This window comes from Brachyhypopomus gauderio, chromosome 21, assembly GCF_052324685.1.
Source record: "Brachyhypopomus gauderio isolate BG-103 chromosome 21, BGAUD_0.2, whole genome shotgun sequence".
NCBI lineage: Eukaryota > Metazoa > Chordata > Actinopteri > Gymnotiformes > Hypopomidae > Brachyhypopomus > Brachyhypopomus gauderio.
This window is the reverse complement of record NC_135231.1, coordinates 3,562,863-3,582,702: the sequence shown is the minus strand read 5'-3', so window position 1 is coordinate 3,582,702 and position 19,840 is coordinate 3,562,863. Positions and strand designations below refer to the sequence as shown.

Genomic DNA, 19,840 nt, shown 5'->3' with positions numbered 1-19,840 from the left:
ACACACGTTACAGAACCATACGACATAACTCGTAAATCAATTTACCAATCTCCGCTAACAATGCACACAGACACACGCGCACACACCTGCAGCCACTCCCTCTCTGTCACCCCAGTACTGACATCTCATTCAAATGTGTCTTGTTATTCCCATTTTAAATAACCCCACAGACGTTTGTTCATGTTTCTTAAGTGTATTACTTATCCTATTAATTTTCGTTACGTTGCATTTGCTTCTTGTTTATGTTAAGGTATTTAATGTGTGTCAATTCTGTGCTTGTTGCTCAATTTTGTTAGAGTCAACTCCGTTAGGTACCCCTGACCTTTCTTGTAGCCTACTACTTTGTCATTTTTGTGTTGCATGTGTGCTAAGTGCTTTCGTGCTAAGCTAATAATAAATGTTCTTTGTGGAGGTATATAAATCTGGTATGTTTTAGCAGAAAATGTCAAGCTGTGCTGGACTCTGCACCCATGCCCTGTGTTATAGAAGCACAATGATAATGGTGTGAATGAATGGTATTTGTATGGCAAAACTCCAACACAGTTACGGTACCTCAATAAAAATGTTTCTGCTTACCACAAAACTGTCATCACTTATCCACTGATGATCCTGTATTTTCACTCGAGACGAAGCATAAACAGTGTTTTCATTTTCATCCTTCCATTTGATACCTGATCACAACAAAGCAGTAGTACAGTCTTTAGATCATCTCTCACCTGAGCTTTCAAGTCCATTTTTATTTTTACAGCAGAGCATTACCTGATGGTGATGTACAATTCATCAAGCATGGAGTAAACCCACAGGCTCCACTGGCTGATAGAGAGATGACAGAATATGTTGATCTGTCATTCTTGTCTTCAACCGTTTTTCTCCAGTTGTCTTCCTGTATAACAGATTAACATTAATATATATATATATATATATATATATATATATATATATATATATATATATATATATATTCTTAAGTCAGTTTCAGAGTCTCCTCAGCTTAGAGACATTATTGTTCAACTTGTTCTGTTCATTGTGTTTCAATACTGGTACTCTGTTGGCTGTCTATTCATGAAACAATGTTTTGTGCTTAGAAAAACAAGTTTAAAATCTGATTCTACACATTAATTATACCCTCGTTGTCTCCATAACATGATGTTAGCAAGTGTTTAAGGAAAATGACAATCATGTTATAAAACAATCTTTAAATTTCATTAAAGTGTTGAAAATTACGTTATCTGAGTCCATAACAGAATATTTGCAATTTTTCTTTTTTGGTTTGCCTTAATGTTCCAAACACCAAGTGTCAAGGTGAATCTATCCAGCACTTTTTACTCCCTACCTTGTCACAAAGTATTCTAAAAAATGCTTGGGTTCAGATCCCTAATGAACACGTCAGTAGCACCAGTGACAAGATTATATTCCCCCTGGCTGAAATAAGGAAGATATCTTGGGGGAACCAAGTTTCAAGAGAGAACCTATAACACCTTGAGCAGTCCAACCTGTAAACAGTCCATTCTTTATAACATAATATAAAGTTCATGCAGCCAGTGCAGGATAGGGGTCAGCTTCTCCTGTTTCTGCATCCATTTTGAGTAGATGTATGTCAACATTAGTTCATCTACTGCCAGGACATTTTATGGCATCTCAGATTCTCTGTCACCCATAACCAGGTCCAATCTGGTAGTGACATCTCAACAGTAACATGCAGATAAAACAAAGATATCTACCTTATCTACAACATACAACAGTAGACATACCAGTGATCAGCATGCCTCAAGAAGACCTATATGCAACTAAAAAGCAGAGCCAAAAATATATTACATATACATTTTATAACACAGCCACTAAATTGCACAAAAGGATCAACTGTCATCACCATTCCTCATCATGCCTTACTGCAGACTATTTTACTTGCAAGAGGTATAATTGGCTTTACTTCGCATTACCTCTACAAAGTAATTGGCTTTACATGATCCAATCATGCAACGATGCAACCTTCCATTAGAACAAAGTGTCAGTGGCAAGTCATTTTAATACTAATTGACACTGCATTATTGACAGATCCTTTTGCATTGCCAGGGCAGCAATGACACGATGACAATACTTTCATACTTTGGGTTATTTGACAGGTGCAAGATTCAAAAAGGTCAGAGTAAATACTATTAAACTGTCCACAACTGTCACTACTGTCCACAAATCTTTCAATAGTTGACAAGATGGGTTGATAAATAGTTTTTACTAAAATTGGTTGCCAATGAAAGCAGTCCATTATGGTTGTCTCCTTCCCCATGCCACCTAGCTGAGATATTGCTTCACTTTCAGGGGAAGCTACTCAGATTGACTAGCTTATCAATGTACTGTCAGTTAGCCCTTCTGTGCAAGCTTTACAAATGGACTTTGATGTTCATGGGGTTTTTCACCTTGAGAAGTATTCAGCATATTTTATCACCTGTTTCCACAAGACTCTTGCTTTTATGTTTCTCGCAGTCATATTCAAAGACATCCCATATAGGACTCAGCTGTTTGCTCCCAACTTTTGCTGTTCTCATTTTGTAGGCTAGCGTAGTAAGCAGAAGCGGACTGTAAACAGGAAATGACATCATGGACCATGAGGTGTCTTATGGTCCTGCCAGCTAATGTAAATCTAGAGTGGAAATATTTTTTATCAATCTACAAGGCTTATAAATTGACATGAAAACCAAGGTTATTCTATCAGTAATTTCAGAACGTTTAAGATAGGTTTGCAAATACGTAATACAGTTCTAGTTGTTTTTTTTTCTTTTAATTACCATTTTTATTTATTTAATTTAACGAAAATGTTTATTTTTTTTTGCTTTCGTTATTTCTTTGGTTTCATTAACGATAATAACCTTTTCACGGTTAATTTAAAAGTCACGGGCGTAGAACGTGCAGATAAGAAAAGGAAGCAAAGGTGCCTTTGCTTCAGGTCTCCACCTGAAGCGTTTAACGAAACCGAATATGAACGTGCAATAATACAAATGAAAGAAGCCACATAACAGAATGACCAACAATGGACCTAAAGAACAGAACAGGGCTTAATTAATCATATAATAACCAAGTGGTGTGACTATTGACATCTAGTTCACACCACTTAAGGGAGGCGTGGACTAAACTCAACAAGTGACATATAAACACAAAACACACTGGCCCAGTGCTTCTCTGGCACCTCTTCACCTAGCCAGTGTTTGTTACTGCCGGAGGAGTGACTACCACCATACTCGTGCCTGCACAAAGACCTCACTTAGTTAGACATGTCTGCCTGCATAATGGACAGGCATAGACCAGTCAACCCATAGAAGAAGGACCCTGGGTTCACTATGCTCACCCCCTACTCCCTCGTCAGAGCAAAGTGGGTACTACTGTACTACAATTGACAGCCATAAGCCGTCCGGAGAGGGTACTGAAGGCTGTGGTGGTAGCTCCTCACTCCTTCACAGAGTTGGTAGTCCGGCATCACAGCTCGGCATTGCCTGAAGCAGACTTCCCAGCCGACCTCTCAGCCAGGCCCTCCATCAGCCATACACCATAGTAGCGCCATGTATCCTTGATGGGACCATCCCTGGACCCCTCATTGATCAGGCAGAGGACAGGAAGAAGGAAGCAAAAGCACAAGTCTTCAACTGAAGCGTTTAACTATGAAAGGATCTGTGTGACAAGTTAGTTGAACTTTACAAAACAGGAAAATTATTTTTAAAAGATATCCAAAGAATTGAGAATACCAGTCAACAGTGTTCAAACTCTAACTAAGAAGTGAAAAATGAGGGATAATGCTGAAACCATGCCAAGGTCAGATAGATACAAAAATTTCAGCTACAACTGCCACGAAAATTGTTTGGGATACAAAAAAAAACTCACAAATAACGTCAGGTGACATACAAAATTCTCTGAAAAAAAGTGGCTTGGCTGTTTCAAGATGCACAATAAGGAGACACTTGAAGAAAAATTAGCTGCATGGTCGAGTTGCCAGAAGAAAGCCCTAATCTGTGTGTGTGTGTGTGTGTGTGTGTGTGTGTGTGTGTGTGTGTGTGTGTGTGTGTGTGTGTATGTCCTTATGATGCCAATGCCACAAAGCAGCCCACTTATGCCAAAAAGCACACAGACAAGCTTCAAGATGTCTGGAACAAAGTTATTCGGAGTGATGAGACCAAAATTAAACATTTTGGCCACAACCATCAATACTACTTTTGGAGACGAGTCAACAAGGGCTATGCTGATATTTTGGGAATGTGTGAGCTACACAGACACAGGAAACTTGTTAAAATTGATGGCAGGATGAATGCAGCATTTAAAATACTGGAGGACAATTTGCACTCATAAGCCCAGAAGCTGCCAAGGGACAAACTTGGATGTTCCAACATGACTGATCCAAGACACAAGGCCTGTCATGACCTACAGCAGAACAAAGTGAAGGTTCTAGTGTGGCCATCTCAGTATCCTGACCTCAGTATCATTGAGCCACTTTGGGGAGATCTCAAATGTTCAGTTCATGCAAGACAGACCAAGAATTTACAGGAACTGGTGGCATTTTGCTAAGAAGAATGGGTAGCATTACCACACAGGAAAGTGAAGGGCCTCATCCACAAAAGACTTCAAGCTATCAGTGGGTACAAGTTGTCAGTATGTAAACTTTTCATTTAGGTTGTTTCTGTTGTCCTTATGATAAAAAAAAAAACAATTTAAAAAATAAAAAATGGCTAGGCCCAACCAATAAACATGAATAAAAGTAAAGGCAACAAATTGACCCCTTCAAGCAGTCATGTCGGTGTGCGTGTGGATAAGTCATCTGCCTCTACGTACATTTTTATGTCCGTGTGCATTTGGTGGTGGTGTGTGTGTGTGTGTACATGTTATTTGTATCACGTGTTCTTTGTTTCGTTGGCATGTGATAAACAACAAGATAAATGTGTATTTCAGCGTGTGATTTGCCCTCCTTCTTTGTCAGTAAAGGCTGTAAAGTGTATGTGTTTATCATTCTACTGCACTATTCATTAATAATAATCCTAACATTTTTACGTTGCTATCGTCTCAGCTTATTGCCTACCCTTGCTACATTGCATTATTATTATTATTCTCTGAAAAAATATAAATTCTACAAGTATGTAAACTTATGAGCACAGCTGTTTTCATTGTAGATTATGTTATTTTTGTCTACATGGTAAGGAATGATCACCTCAGGGGGGTGTTCCAAGAAGCGGGTTAAGCGAGAAAACCCGGGTAAGTTAACTCAGAGTTCACGGAAACTCGAGGTTTTCCATTCCAGAAACCGAGCTTAGAGAGAACCGGAGTCAGTTACTATAGCAACTTATGCTCTGAAGCTAACCTGCTCGCTGGCAGGTTAACTTGGACCTGACCCAGAGTTACAAACACGTCATCATGACGTGTCCTTTCCTCGAAGATCATGTGGATATTGAAACTCAGTTTATTCGCTGAGTTCTTCGTCGGGAACGCCTTATAAAACCCCGAAATAGACATAGGCCTACTATCATTTTCGGATTATTTTTTTAATGAACGTTATCGTTTTCAGCACAATCCATTCCTTACATCAATAACTGTATTATTATAATAACATTTCAAATATTACACATCGCGGATCAGCCCTAAATTCTCTCCAGATTGTTATATATCGGTCTTCGTTTTTTGCTAGTGGAAGTTTTCTTTATAGTGTAGGAGATGCGGAATCTGTCAGCAAAGCTACTACTGTATGTCGGTCTGTCCGAAAACTATGTCCGGCATTAAAATGACTAGTGCCCGGTTTTGCGGTGTTTCCTGGGCTTAAGCCAGTTATGGACATCAAAGAGGAATTCCACAGCATCATTGGTTTGTCTTTAATTCACACGGACAATAAAGAAATTAAGCAAAGGAGAGGCAATATATAACGAACTTCATTCCATTTACATTTTAAGGATTTCCTAGAGTGATTGGCTGTATTGATGGAACCTACATATGCTACCTATTCCAGCACCATTAGAACATGAAAATTCATCCATAGCATTAATGTACAGGTACTAACCTTTATAATCCTTAATGAATAATGTAATTATCTTTAATGGTAACAAAAATAACGTAGCTATTGTAACTGACCGTTCTCCCCATCAAGATCATATGTGATGCTTCCCACCTCGTCACAAATGTTGAAGCCAGATGGCCAGGATCCGTGTATGATTCCACACTGTACAACAAATCTGAACAGAGTAGGCCTGCGGTAGTTTTGCTAGTTGTTCACATGCAGTGTAATAGTTAAATCATTGCAAACCCTAGTGTGATTATAGGACATGACGGCCTCCTTCATGGAGACAGAGGGTATACCTGCCTGTCCTTTAGGCCTACTTTATGACTCCCTATTCAGATCCTGCACCTGGACCACAGTCCCGCTACAATCAGGCCCACAGCAAAACCAGGGCAAGAATTTAAATGACCCTAGGAATCCTCGAGGCCAGGTTCCAGTGCCTGAAGGGGCTCAGAGTAACCCCTGATAGGGCGTGCCACATAATAATGGCATATGTGGTATTACACAACATTGCAACCATCCAGGAAGAGCGACAGCCTACCATCTCTGACATGCCCACGGATGATGAACCTTACATGCATGTGGGTGACAACAGAGATGGTGGAGTTGTCAGAGACTCCATCTGCAATCACTGCTTTCCACATTAAATCATGCACCACCACCCACCCCACCATCCACCCTGTAACCTTTTAATATACATTACAGTCAAATTCACTGTTATGTTTCATTATTTCATTTTTCCTGTAAATAAATATATTTTATAATATATTTTAAGAATAAGATATAGTTATGTACAGCCATACCACTTTGTACAATATTCTTATACTTCATTTTTATGTGTGTTTCACACCACTCAGATTAGACCTGGAATTAGTAAGTGTTCAATAAAAAAATATTTAAAAACTCAATACAGTATTATAAAGGTGGAGAAAATAATAATATAATCGCACCCTTCTGCTAAATATAAAAATATCATTTTCACTCACGCATTAACTCTGTTGGCAATTTTTTGACATGCTGACTGCCTTTCTCTAGCAGCTACCGCAGTATTACATTTACGTTTAATAATATCTAAATATTCTGCATACGCAGTCATTAATACTTCAAGCTACAGTGGTGTGAAATACGATGTTCGGCTGATTTTCGCGTTTAAGTCCATGATAAATCCTATTTATCTGCGTTCCATTAAGAATGCCTTTCATAGTTACGCGTGAACGCGCTTCTGTCTGGGTCAACCTACTCAGAGTTGAGCAACCCTGATTACTTTAACTCCGATCCGCCGTTTTGGAACCGAAAACTCTGAGTATGTCAGATCGGGGTAAGACAACTCCGAGTTCAGGGTTAAGTTTAGAGTTTGTTAAACCTGCTTCTTGGAATACCCCCCAGGTTGCAGATCATAGAACTGCCCTCCCTACTATACCCATACAAGTCACAGGGCATGCACTCTGTATTCTCAGCCTTACCTGGTGGTTTTTCAGCTGTTCTATGTGCAAAGGATATCTAATCCTGGTTTACTATTAGTACAGACCATAAGCAGTTACACATTCCCTATAATTAGGTCATTAAATCAGGGATTCCACAACTCACCAAGCCTATTTCCTATATCTTCTAGCAAATATTATAACGGGTCCCCCTGAGACATCGTGACATATTGTCAAATATACCAATCTCTTCTAGCAATCCCAAGATACAGATTTCATAAGTAGTTTTGTAGTCTAGCTAATAACAACCTTGTAGTAATATCCTGCCATTGACACTGAATGCATATGTAAATGGAAGGCACTTAACAGCAATCTTGAGAAATAAACAAAGACTCTGAGCTTGGAGCATGCTTTGTACCCTTAAATAATGTGCTCACTGTATTCTTACTATTATAGCAGTACACAGTCAGCAGCCAGATGAGCCTAGAAGGAAAACGTAAAGGCTTTAAATGCTGTGGGAACCCAGAAGGCCACGAGGGGTTTGTGGTCCAGTGCAAACTCTAATTCATATACTGCCAGGAAAGATGGAAAGATGGAGTTTTGCACACTGGATGTCTCTATGTGGAGGAACAAACCGCTTGTGGACACCTTCATGCAGGGTCTATGAATGGAGCTGCAAGTTGAGCTACAAACAGGAGGCAGCATCCTTGAATGACATCATGTACCTGGAGATCATCTCCTGGAAGAGAAACACCACTCCCTTCTAAGGAGGTCCCTGAGGCCGCCTGTGGCCCCTTTGCACGTGGGAGCAACCCCAAAAGCCCTTGCAGCAGGGTGGTGCCAGAATGAAAGGCAAGGCTGAAAAAAAGAGGGACATCTCCCACCTCTGTGATGTTCCATGTGCATGCTGGGGTTTCACACATTCTTTTCTTGTTCCACCCTGATTGACTCAAAGCAGCATGGCAGCATGGCAGCATGGCAACATGGCAGCATGGCAACATGGCAGCATGGCAGCATGGCAGCATGGCAGCATGGCAACATGGCAGCATGGCAGCATGGCAGCATGGCAGCATGGCAACATGGCAGCATGGCAGCATGGCAGCATGGCAACATGGCAGCATGGCAGCATGGCTGGGAGTCCGAGCTGTTCCTCTGCCATCCGTGTTGTATGTGCATGCATTGGACCGAGGTTCTATGGACAAGGGGCATATTATGTACACTAATCCCTGGATCAAACTGCAGATCCCTGTATCAAACTCTGCTCACCTACTTTTACAGCACAGTAGGGCTCCCTTGGTTATGTGCACACAATCCCCTCATTTCCTAGCCATGTAAGTGGATCACATAGTGGGCTCCCTCATGCCTCCTTGCCTCCAAAAACAAGAACCGCCATGGTGCACTGAGCACCCAGCCAAAGGGACATGCCCCCCCACCCCACCACTACACACACACCATGTCTCCCTCATTCCTGATCACCTCATGTATTAATCATGAACACTTGTGTCCGGGTTTGCTTCTCCCATATGTACTCTCCTCATGTACTGGCCTCATTCCTATTCATACCAACCATACTGCACCTAAACTGATGCTCACCATTGTGCCCTATTGTACTTATCTTATGGAGAATAAAAACACTCCTTGTCTGCACATGAATCTTGCTCGCTGCCCACATCACAGTAGAATCTGAAAATTTTCCAGTTATCTAAGCTCTTTGGAGTATTAGGTTCATGCTATACACGGCTGGATGTATTGTATACATAATTACCTAGGATTTATACCATGACTGGCGTAAAGTGTGATTCGTGCGATTCTCTTCATTAATACAGAATGTGTGATTGTTAGATTTTGCTTCCTGTGTTCTATTCAGATTTTAGCAGGCTGTCTACTCATTGTAAAATCTACCACTATTTGGCAGGAAGACACGGTCCTTTGTTTCTAATGAATCACCTTCAACTGGCCAATCTATCTGTGGCCCCATTTCTCACCAATGTATAACCATCATCATGACATCACTTGTATCTATGTTGTATCGGAAGAAGGCAGAACTTTCTGTTCTCATTCGACATCTGGTTGGCTGGCAAGCTTTTTGCTGGTGAGCTGAATTGTTTTGCCGATCATATTTTGATATAGCTGCGGAAGCGACACCTTCTATTAGCTAGCTAACTACATACGTAACATAGTGATTTTTATAGTACATAAGAGTGATGAATGTAGTTTGAAATCCTGAGGAATCCGATTAAGTAGCATAAAAGATTGATGGCAGATTCTAGCTAGCTAGAAGCTGCCTCTGTGCAAAATTCATGTAATTGATTCATTATAAATTTTTTTTTTTTTTTTAGTTTTTTGACTTTTGTCTACTTTGACTGTCCATTAGTAAATGTTGACTTTGTACATTTCCGAGTGTGAAAGTATAATATAGAATAATATAGAATAGATGAGTGGATTTGTTTTGGCCATGCTGAACACTGCTTTGTGCAGTTTTTGTTTGTTTTTATAGTTGCTGTAATTTAAATCCTGCTTGCGCACATAAATCTTGCCATTTTGATACTCCATGCAGCTTGATATGTAATAATAAAAAAATAATAATTGGTCACATTTTCTCAGTCCCTCAGTCCACAATTTTATGCAATAAGTGATTGCAAAAAAAATTTTTTTGCATTATTTTTACACATTTCTATACTAGATTATTAAAATATTTCAATATTTTTTGTGAAGCAAACACCTTTTCAAACTCATTTCAAACATCAGTATAGTTCGTTCATTCAGTAAAGGTGTGGTTTCATACAAGATATGAGAAGAATTTGAAATATACAAAAATAGTATGTTTAGAGACAAATTTAGGAAAACACGCTTAAACAGAAAAGACCTTAGAAGGATAAAACATCCCTAAAGCATAAACACCTGTCTTAGGTACTGGTGCTGGATTGTTTACAATTACAATGCATTATAAACATCGATATTTAATTTTTTACCATCACATGTAGTGAAGAATGACCACCCTCCTTCTTGCAGTTTCACCTTTGACTATCCCTCACAATATCATACTTGAATGACCCGTTATCCCTTCTAAGAACACACACAGCCCACAGGGCTCAGGATAACCCTTCTTATCAGACTCACCAGAGCCTTGTTATGAGAAAATATCGCTTCCCCCAGAACAGAAGGCAACTGCTTATGGTTCTTATAATGCCACATTCTGAGATAGATACTCGATTCGAAGCCATCCCAGAGGACACAGCTCTTCAAGACCAATCCAAGGACACCAAATATGAAATTATTCTGATAAAGAATGGTCATCAGATCATGGAGCCAAAGTGCTATTCAGTGTCTGCAACATAATACACAAGCAGCTAACCATACATTGTGCCATCAGGACTCTGGTAGTTTAATACTAATAAATCTTTTTGTATAGCACCTTTCATAGTGCTACAGAATAAATAAAACAAAACATTAAAAGGGAGCAAAGATAAAAAGGAAACAAACAAGTTAATAAAATGAGAAGTTATTAAAATTAGAAAAAATAATGTAATAATGTAAATAAGATGGCAAACTAATAAACTAAACTAAAAAATAAATAAAAATAATTTGAAGATGAAAACTCATTATTGTTGAAATACCATACAACATTGTAACGTGCATTTTCTATACTGACGTATACTGACGTATTTCCCACGTTGTGCATCGTGTTAAAATGTAGTTGTCGCCAATCCTACCTCAGACCACCAGAGGTCCCCTGTGTAACCTGTAATTTTGCCTACATCAGTGTACACTGATCTGTACTACAAACTTAAAAGTGCACATTATGGTTGTGTACAAGTATTAAATAGACAAGCAGACTCATTATGCAATGTATGAAATATGGTATCTCATTGTCTTAATACAATGTTAACAATGTCCGTACTTAATGATTACCTTTAATAATGATTATTCATATGACCTAATTTTTTGTAAAGGTAGATGCTTATTTATTTTCTGATTCAGGAAAATAGTCTACATATTAATTTCAAGGGAATTTTGTGCACTTTCAACAACTATTGCCTTGTCTGATCAGTGTTGATGGTTTAGATTCCCTTGATGTTACTTTAATTCATAGGCGCAGTAAGAGGTTTTAGCCTATTTTGCTGTCAGTCTTGTTTTGCCCATCATATTCTACTAAGCCTGATGTTTATACTGTTATATTCTCATTTTCTATTTACAATTCCTGTCTTTTAGCTTGCAATTTGGATTGTTCTTTTAAACCCAACTCCTTACTCCATTTTATCAGTCATTAATCAGACTCTGCCCCAATAAAGCCTTCAAATTTCACTTGGACGTGACTCATCGTGTCCCCAACAGCGGACACACTGTGTGTATGTATAAAATACTGTTGGACAAATTTAAATTGTGCACAGTGGTCAAAGAGAAAAGAAGAGACAGACTTAAGGATGTTTAAATGTCAGAAAGGAACAATTTTCCCCTTAGGATGTGGCAACCTTTAAAAGTGACAATCATGGAACGGATGTTACTTTTAACTTTTTATGCTGTATGTTCTTTATAATGCATGTTTGTATGTTCTTTATAATGCATGTTCTTTATAGTCTTAAAGGCATTTTAGTTAATGGTTTATCTTTACATTTCCTTCTAAGATGAATATAAATAGTTAATGTTGATGGCCTATATGATTCCCCCCCCCCCCCCCCAAACAATGTATACAGTATAAATAATAAATGAAATAAAAATTAAACATTTAGGTAGGGGTGGGACGCGATTAAAAAAATTAATCGAATTAATCGGAAGCTTTGTAATTAATTAATCGAAATTAATCGCATTTTAATCGCATTTCAGTATTTAACATGAGAAATATTAATTTAAGTTTGAATGATGAATGAATCAATGAACATAATCATAAACTTCAACATCTTGTTTATTTTTCCACCAGTCTACTACACAGACCAATATATGTGTAGTGTGCAGAAAACAATTCAGAACATTGGAAATTCTGATCAAAAATGTTGTTTAATTTTGGGAGTTTTGCTCAGGATATTGGAAGAATTGAAGTAAATCAGAAGATGTTTTTTAATAGCATTTTAGCAATTTCTTTAATTTCTTGCCACAGGCATCTCCATAGTGCCTAGAAGTGGTCTTCTGCATGCTCAAAGCAAATGACTGGATCTTCATCATCTATAGATTCATCATCTATACGAGCTGTCACACCAAGATAATTCTTGTTGCTAACAGAGGTCCAATGATCCCCAGTCAGAGCCACATTTGTGGCGCTCTTCACAATAACCTGTTTTACTTCCTATTCCTCATCATACAGCTGCTGGATTTTCTTCGACATTGTCTTTCTGGGGTGAGTTTCCCAAAACGTTCTTAGCGCCAAGTACTTCGTTACCTCATTCTTACGTACGAGGTTAAGAAGTACTTGGCGCTAAGAACGTTTTGGGAAACTCACCCCTGGACGGTAGTTCGTAACTTGCATCGATTGGCGCAATGTGCAGCGCTTCTTGTAAGTCTTTATCTTCGACCACAGGGAGCGGACAACACAAATAATGTGACGCGTCATGTATAAACGCGTGCGGAGTCGCGCGCTATGGCCACTCGCGAAAGTTTAATCCAGTCTTAATGGTCCAATGAAGGTAATTTAAAAACCAGGACATTTCCTCACAGGATGTGAATTACGGACGTTTGGTCACCCTATCGTACTAGGAATACATTTAGCAGCTAAAGCTGGGCGTACACTGTGCGATTTTTGGCCCATTTTCAGCCGATTTTTCACTCGTTTCGGCTCAATCGCGTGTCGTGCATCGTATAGTTTACACAGGTATACGAGGAGCGATTCACAACTCCCGATCAGAAATCGCAGCGTCGCAAGAATATCAAACATGTTTGAAATTCAAATCGCTCCTCGTGAGAGTATCGCACTGTTGAAGCAGCTCCACGAGCCGACTCTCCCTGCGATTTAGTCGTACAGTTTGAGCTGGAGCTGAGTACACGATTTAAAATATCGCACAGTGTACGCCCAGCTTAACTTATCATTACTGACCTGCGCGTTAAGCTGGGCGTACACTGTGCGATTTTTGGCCCATTTTCAGCCGATTTTTCACTCGTTTCGGCTCAATCGCGTGTCGTGCGTCGTATAGTTTACACAGGTATACGAGGAGCGATTCACAACTCCCGATCAGAAATCGCAGCGTCGCAAGAATATCAAACATGTTTGAAATTCAAATCGCTCCTCGTGAGAGTATCGCACTGTTGAAGCAGCTCCACGAGCCGACTCTCCCTGCGATTTAGTCGTACAGTTTGAGCTGGAGCTGAGTACACGATTTAAAATATCGTACAGCGTACGCCCAGCTTTAGCCGCAACATGTTTTGCGTTGAGGTGGTAACGAAGGGTGGAAGTGCTCCTGTGATAAGCGAACTCCTTCCTACATAAAGTGTAAATAATACTATTTTTGTTTGTAGCCTACTTCCATCTGGAAGTTTATATTTAAATTTCCCATCCACCAGCGTAGCCTCTTCAGTCATATCCATCATGATCTTATTGTGCGTCCATATAATCTGTATGTCTGGAACTCGTGCACTGAGAAACATTCCACGGTGCAAAAGTGTCTCGTCCGTTAAATGCGTTAAAATGCGTTAATTTTTTTAGTGCGTTAATTTTCCTGTAATTAATTAATCGAAATTAACGCGTTAAAGTCCCACCACTACATTTAGGCCCTCATCCTACAAGTGATCAGCATCCAAGAGAATGTCTTCTAGGTGGCTGCTTTATGAAGCTGGTTAAGAGCATCCAGACCCATCATCCCAACGTGTCCAGTGGCTCTGAGGAATCTACAGCCATCTATTAAACCATCCATCCATCCCCTGTCATCCGCTGATCCGGTCGTGGTGACAGTAGCCTAAGCAAAGAAGCCCAGATTTCCCTTTCCCCAGCCACCTTTTCTAGCTCCTTTGGGAGAATACTGAGGCGTCCCCAGGACAGCCGAGAGATGTAATCTCTCCAGAGTGTCATGGGTCTTCCCTGGGGCCTCCTCCCAGTTGGACCTGCCTGGAGCGCCTCAAGACCCAGTGAGGGCACTCCCATCATTCCAGACCCAGAGAGGGCACTCCCATCTATTAAACCATCTATTTTGGTTTAAGTTATGGTATTTCATTATTTTGATATGTTCACGGCGTTTCAACAGTGTCACCAATAAAAGTCAAACTGCAATAGAAGCTTGATAAAAATACAATCAGAAGTGTTTGCAATACGTTGCCTCTTAAACTAGTTTGTGATGATGATTTGGGTGGGAAGCAATGTCTCAAGGCCCCTTTAGTTATGCTGCTATAGATAAGCCTGCTGGAGCCACACGCTAATCACTGGCACTAGTACACACGTGTACAAGAATGTTCAATTCAATGCATATTAAACCTGCATTTTCTATCCTGCTTACATGTTTCTACAAAGGCAATGCCTTAAAGCAACAGCCACCAGCAGACACACCAAATGCCATGTATGCGTCAATGCCACCAGCGGACTACTCAATCTAGAAATAAAATTAAATAGGCAGGCTACTACCTGGGCCACTCAATGAAGGATGGATTCCCTTGGTTCTCCCAGCATTTCTTCCTAATCCCTGCCTAGGGAGTTTTTCCTTGCCATCGTTACCCCTGGCTTGCTAATTAGGGATTTGAACCCAAATTTACTGTGACAACATATGCTGTAAAAAAATGCAATATAAATAATATAAAATTGACTTTAAAAGCAGATTCAATATATTCATAGATCAGATTCTTAAAGATGTCAATAGGACTGCAGTTGACAGCAGTGTAAGATTGAAAGTATCATTTTATTCTGCAAATGCATTTGCTAGTTGCCTGGTTAGCTTAGACAATTATGCCTGTGACATTACTATAATTAAGTAACATTAAGTGCATTTATTTCCAAAATGCACATCATGAACATTTCTGAATTTTGATGAGACCAAGGTGCCATTAAGATGATAGAGCATCAATAAGCAAATGGTCTAATTGGTTTTGATGACTTTAGAAACACCCAAAACTGTTGACTCAATCACGACACTCAAATATGTAATATTACTAAAACTGTCATTTCCTTTTATATAATCTTACCAAACAGAGCTATAGTTTCTAGGACTAGAAGTTTTTAACCATACTAAGCTCTGCACTAGCTTCCTGGTAAATTTCATATTAATTAAAAAAAGATTCACTTGCCGACATATAAATGGTCTGGCCCCAAGATTTTACTCATTTTTAAAGCTTTTGGTTAGCTTCCTGTATTTAAAGGTACAGAATGTGGGGTTCGGGTACAACATTCACTCAGGCTGTGGCAGCGATATATGTGGAACGCAATGTCTCATTGTACCCTCAGAACTGTGATCACCCTTTTAGTTTTAATGCTACAGATAAACTTGCCAAAGCTTTGTGCAATTCATTAGCATGACTACTGTATACGGACTGTTCATGTACAAATACAGAACTAACCTATATCTGTTTAATTTGTAAGCTACTGTAGAGATAATGCAAACCTTCTTATTTGTAGGCTACTGTGGACATGACCTGATTATAGATGTCAAAGCATCTACAGTAGGTTGTGTGTATTCACTCAGGATTGGTTAAATGCATAGAGGAGTTTCATTAAGGGGATTAATAAAGGTATTAGTATCTGTAAGCCCATGTGGTCTTCTCACCATTTAATTAAACAAAAATGTAAATAATCTTAAATTGATTTTTTTTCTACATCATGCTGAACTGAACAAACTTTGATGCTGCTACCAAGAGTGCACAAAAAATATGTTCCTAATACTCGAATTAAGCCTACCTCATCAAACGTCCTATGACTGCGTGTCTGAAGGTGTTCAGTCTGCTGAAGCACGGTATGACTGCAGAGGAGTTCCGTCGTCTCCTGTGAGAAAGTTCTCTGGCCACACTGGCCTTCAGTCGAACTCCTTAGTCCACCTGTCTGTGTCTGTTTCTCCAGCTGAGACGGGTCAATGACTCTCTTAGCCTCCTTCAGCTCTGAGAGAGTCACTCCCTGGAATCAACACAGATATTTGGAAGTTTGTTCTAAATGCGTTTAACTATGGAAAGGACAATAGAGTTGGTAAGCATAACGGATATTTTAGCTGACTAGTGTAGATTTTATCTTGCAATTAATAATGTCATTTACCTATATTCAGGAAAGATTCATTAATTCAATTTATTCATCATTACATTACACTGTCATGACTTGTACGTAATGGCAATCTTAAAGGTTTATGTTTGTGAATCATCATATGGTAGTGAGTTCATGCAAGAATGCATATCATTTTTCTGAATTAGAAGAGGGCCACTGTCTGGACTAATACAGTATTAAATGACTTAAGTGTTTTACCCCAATACCTGTGTTAGTCTCCTTCTCTGCCTGGCCTGTCGTGACTTTGCTTTCCTTTGAGATTCTGCCTCTTCATCCCTCACTGGTTTCAGATAGGACCTAGAGGTTACACAAGATTAGCAGCAGTGTACTGAATCATGTGACCATACGAAACCATATCTTTATGTTTGCCACACAGGATCAAAATACATCAGTAGCAGACAACAAATGCAAAGGAGGAAAACGAAAAATCCCAAAAATACAACAATTTAAAAATGAGACTGAAGTGTCCTTGTTGTGCAAACTGGCTGTGCATAAAAGCCAAAGCAATGGCAAACCATGAAGAATCCAATTTTACGATGATGCATTACTGAAATGTTTTCCTGTTTTTAATTTTTAAAATCCATTACTATCATACAATGTGACGTGTTTAACATATATAATCAAACATTCCATATGCCAGAAGTGTCTCTGCAGTCCAACTGCAATGATTAGATCATGTTGCAAATATTGATTAATACTTCCCTGAGTATAGGATTTCCCTCCTGAAAGCACTTACAGGACCACGTGATTAACAACCTCTAAATGACATCCTGCCCTGTGTGGTTACATAGAGGCCAGAGAAGCAGGAAAAGCTAAGTAAGCATTCTGGCTAATCACTGTATCAGATCATTTAGCTACTACACACTGCCTTACAAACACAGTAACCTATTTATCTTTGCTCATGACAATGAGAAGGTTGTTAAGGGAGAGAGTGAATAACAGAGAAATCACAATTTCAACTCTTCATGTGACAAGTGAATGTGGTAAATCTATTTACCAGCAAAATATTTTCCAGTTGGTGTAGAAAAACAATTCATTAATTTGCAATGAACATTAATCAAAAGGCATTTCTAATTAAAAAAAGGTTCACTCCCTTAAATCACTGCTAAAGAGGTAACTAGTCATAAGAGCAAACATTACATCATGACCACTGTTTGTTATGCTGTATACAAAGCAATAGTATGGGGAAACATGCAGCAAGTTTAGGGCAAGCAGCAAGTCAAGCTTCAGTTTGAGTACATTACCTGGGCAGACACGTTTGCATGGTCGACTTTGACAGTGGGAGGCTGCAGTTACTGATGACAGTTGCTGAGGGGATACCGAATTACAAAAAATACATTCATTAGACTGAGAGAGAGAGAGAGACAGAGAGAGAATGAGGGCTGAGAGGCACAGAGTGAAAGAAACAATGAGAGAAACAGAAGATGGAGCAAATGTGAAAGGAGGAGGGAGATATGGGAGTGGCATAAGAGAATGATCGAAAGAATAAAAGGCATAAGGATGATCCTATGGAACTTTAACTGATATTTCTAAAATACTGAGAAATTTACTTAGATATTTAGATAACAGATATATACTTATAATAAATACACTAATCTCACTCAAACCTTTATCAATGGGGTATCATTAAAATAAACAAAATTCAAAATTCTTTTGTGAGATCCAATATTTTGGTAATGACCAGAGACCATAGTATATGCATATGATGTGTAGGAATCCAGTTTTGCTTTAGTGTACATGCTAGGATTTTTCTCAATCAAATAAGTAAAAAGACAGCTGGCCACCGAACTGGTGGCTATTTTGACAATATATCCTCCAGGTCCCACTTTTCTGGAGCCCACATTGGGGCTCTGCCCTAGCTGCCTAAAGAGACACTATTTTTTTTTTTATCTCAGGACTCCATGCCCTTACTAACTCATTCCCCAGTGTGGATAATGTAACTGGGTGACAGGATGACAGACTCATTGTAACTCCAGTGTATGGCTAATGCAGAAAACATATTTTTAATAGTTTGCAACCAAAGACAACTGTTTTATGCGTCACAGAGTATTAAAGTGCAGTTTGCCTCAAAGGTCACTTGTTTTTGCATTCTTATTTTGGCACAACATGACATATTTGTCATTATTCTGAAGATCTTTCCAGTTTCAATCCACTTGTTTCTGTTGTTTTTCTACCAACACAATGCCGGTGGTAGACTATAGAAAGAATTGTAGGTTACCAGGAGGAAGCTATATTGCATGTGAAGTGGGACAGTCATTGTTACTGAAATACAATTGGGGTGATACTAGCAGTTCTTTTGGAGTTGGAGAGTATTCTAACAGCTGAGGTTTGGACATATTGCAGAGAGTTAATGGTTTTGGTTGGGATACGATTAGAAGTGAGTTACATGTGTTTTTTTTTTTTTTTATTTAGGTGGCTTAGCTTTGTTGATAGCCCTAAGATTCGTTTAGATTCATCTATAAAACTTTTAAACTTATAGAGATAAGCTCTATAGATATAAGTGTGTGTCCATGAATGACAGGTAATGAATTTTGTTTTAAAATGAACATTCAGATTGCTAAAAATACATAAACATTCCTAATCATTAGCCGTTCTTAAGATTCAAGTGAAAACCGGAGGATATTCTGTCGAGTTGTGCTACCGATCGATATGGTGTCATGGTACAGTCCCTGACCTCTCCCTTTTACGTGTGTATATGTCTGTGTTTGGTCGTTTTCATGTGTGTCTTGTTATGTGTGTTTGTCTGTGTTATTCATAGCACCTGTTTCTTGTCTCATTATTGTGATGTGCTCCTCTCATGTCTTGTTTTATTTTGTGTATATAAGTGTGCATGTCGACTGCATCCTTGTCAGTTCTTGTTGATCCTCGTGCCTGTTCGGTGATTTTGTTTTCACTAAAAGTCAAAGTCAAATTTATTTATATAGCGCTTTTTACAACACATGTTGTCATAAAGCAGCTTTAAAATTGCATGGGTCCAGATCCCTAATATGCAAGTCAGGGGTGACAGTGACAAGGAAAAACTCTCTAGGCAGGGATGAGGACGAAAACTTTGGAGGACCCAGACTCAAAAGGGAACCCATCCTCCATTTGGCGGCCCGCTAGGAAGTCTAGACAGCAGAAGCCTGCTCTTTCCTCAGCTTCCTGATTTTGCCTCACAAACATTACAGAAGAACCGACCACCCAGGATGCCTAAGGGTAAACATGGTAAGAAGGGGCACAAACGGTGCCTTGCCCTGGCCA

At 39.2% G+C, this 19,840-nt stretch overlaps 1 protein-coding gene across 1 annotated transcript; it reads right to left on the bottom strand.

Annotated features, from left to right (window-relative positions):
* Positions 1-445: 445 nt before the first annotated feature.
* LOC143485279 (uncharacterized) lies at positions 446-17,982 on the bottom strand. The gene is made up of 6 exons (XM_076984661.1): positions 17,845-17,982; positions 16,807-16,897; positions 16,247-16,459; positions 760-883; positions 577-671; positions 446-475 (listed from the first exon to the last, which is right to left on the bottom strand). Exons 1-6 carry the CDS (start codon positions 17,862-17,864, stop codon positions 446-448), a joined length of 573 nt encoding a protein of 190 aa, XP_076840776.1. The 5' UTR covers positions 17,865-17,982.
* Between the last annotated feature and the right edge of the window lie 1,858 nt (positions 17,983-19,840).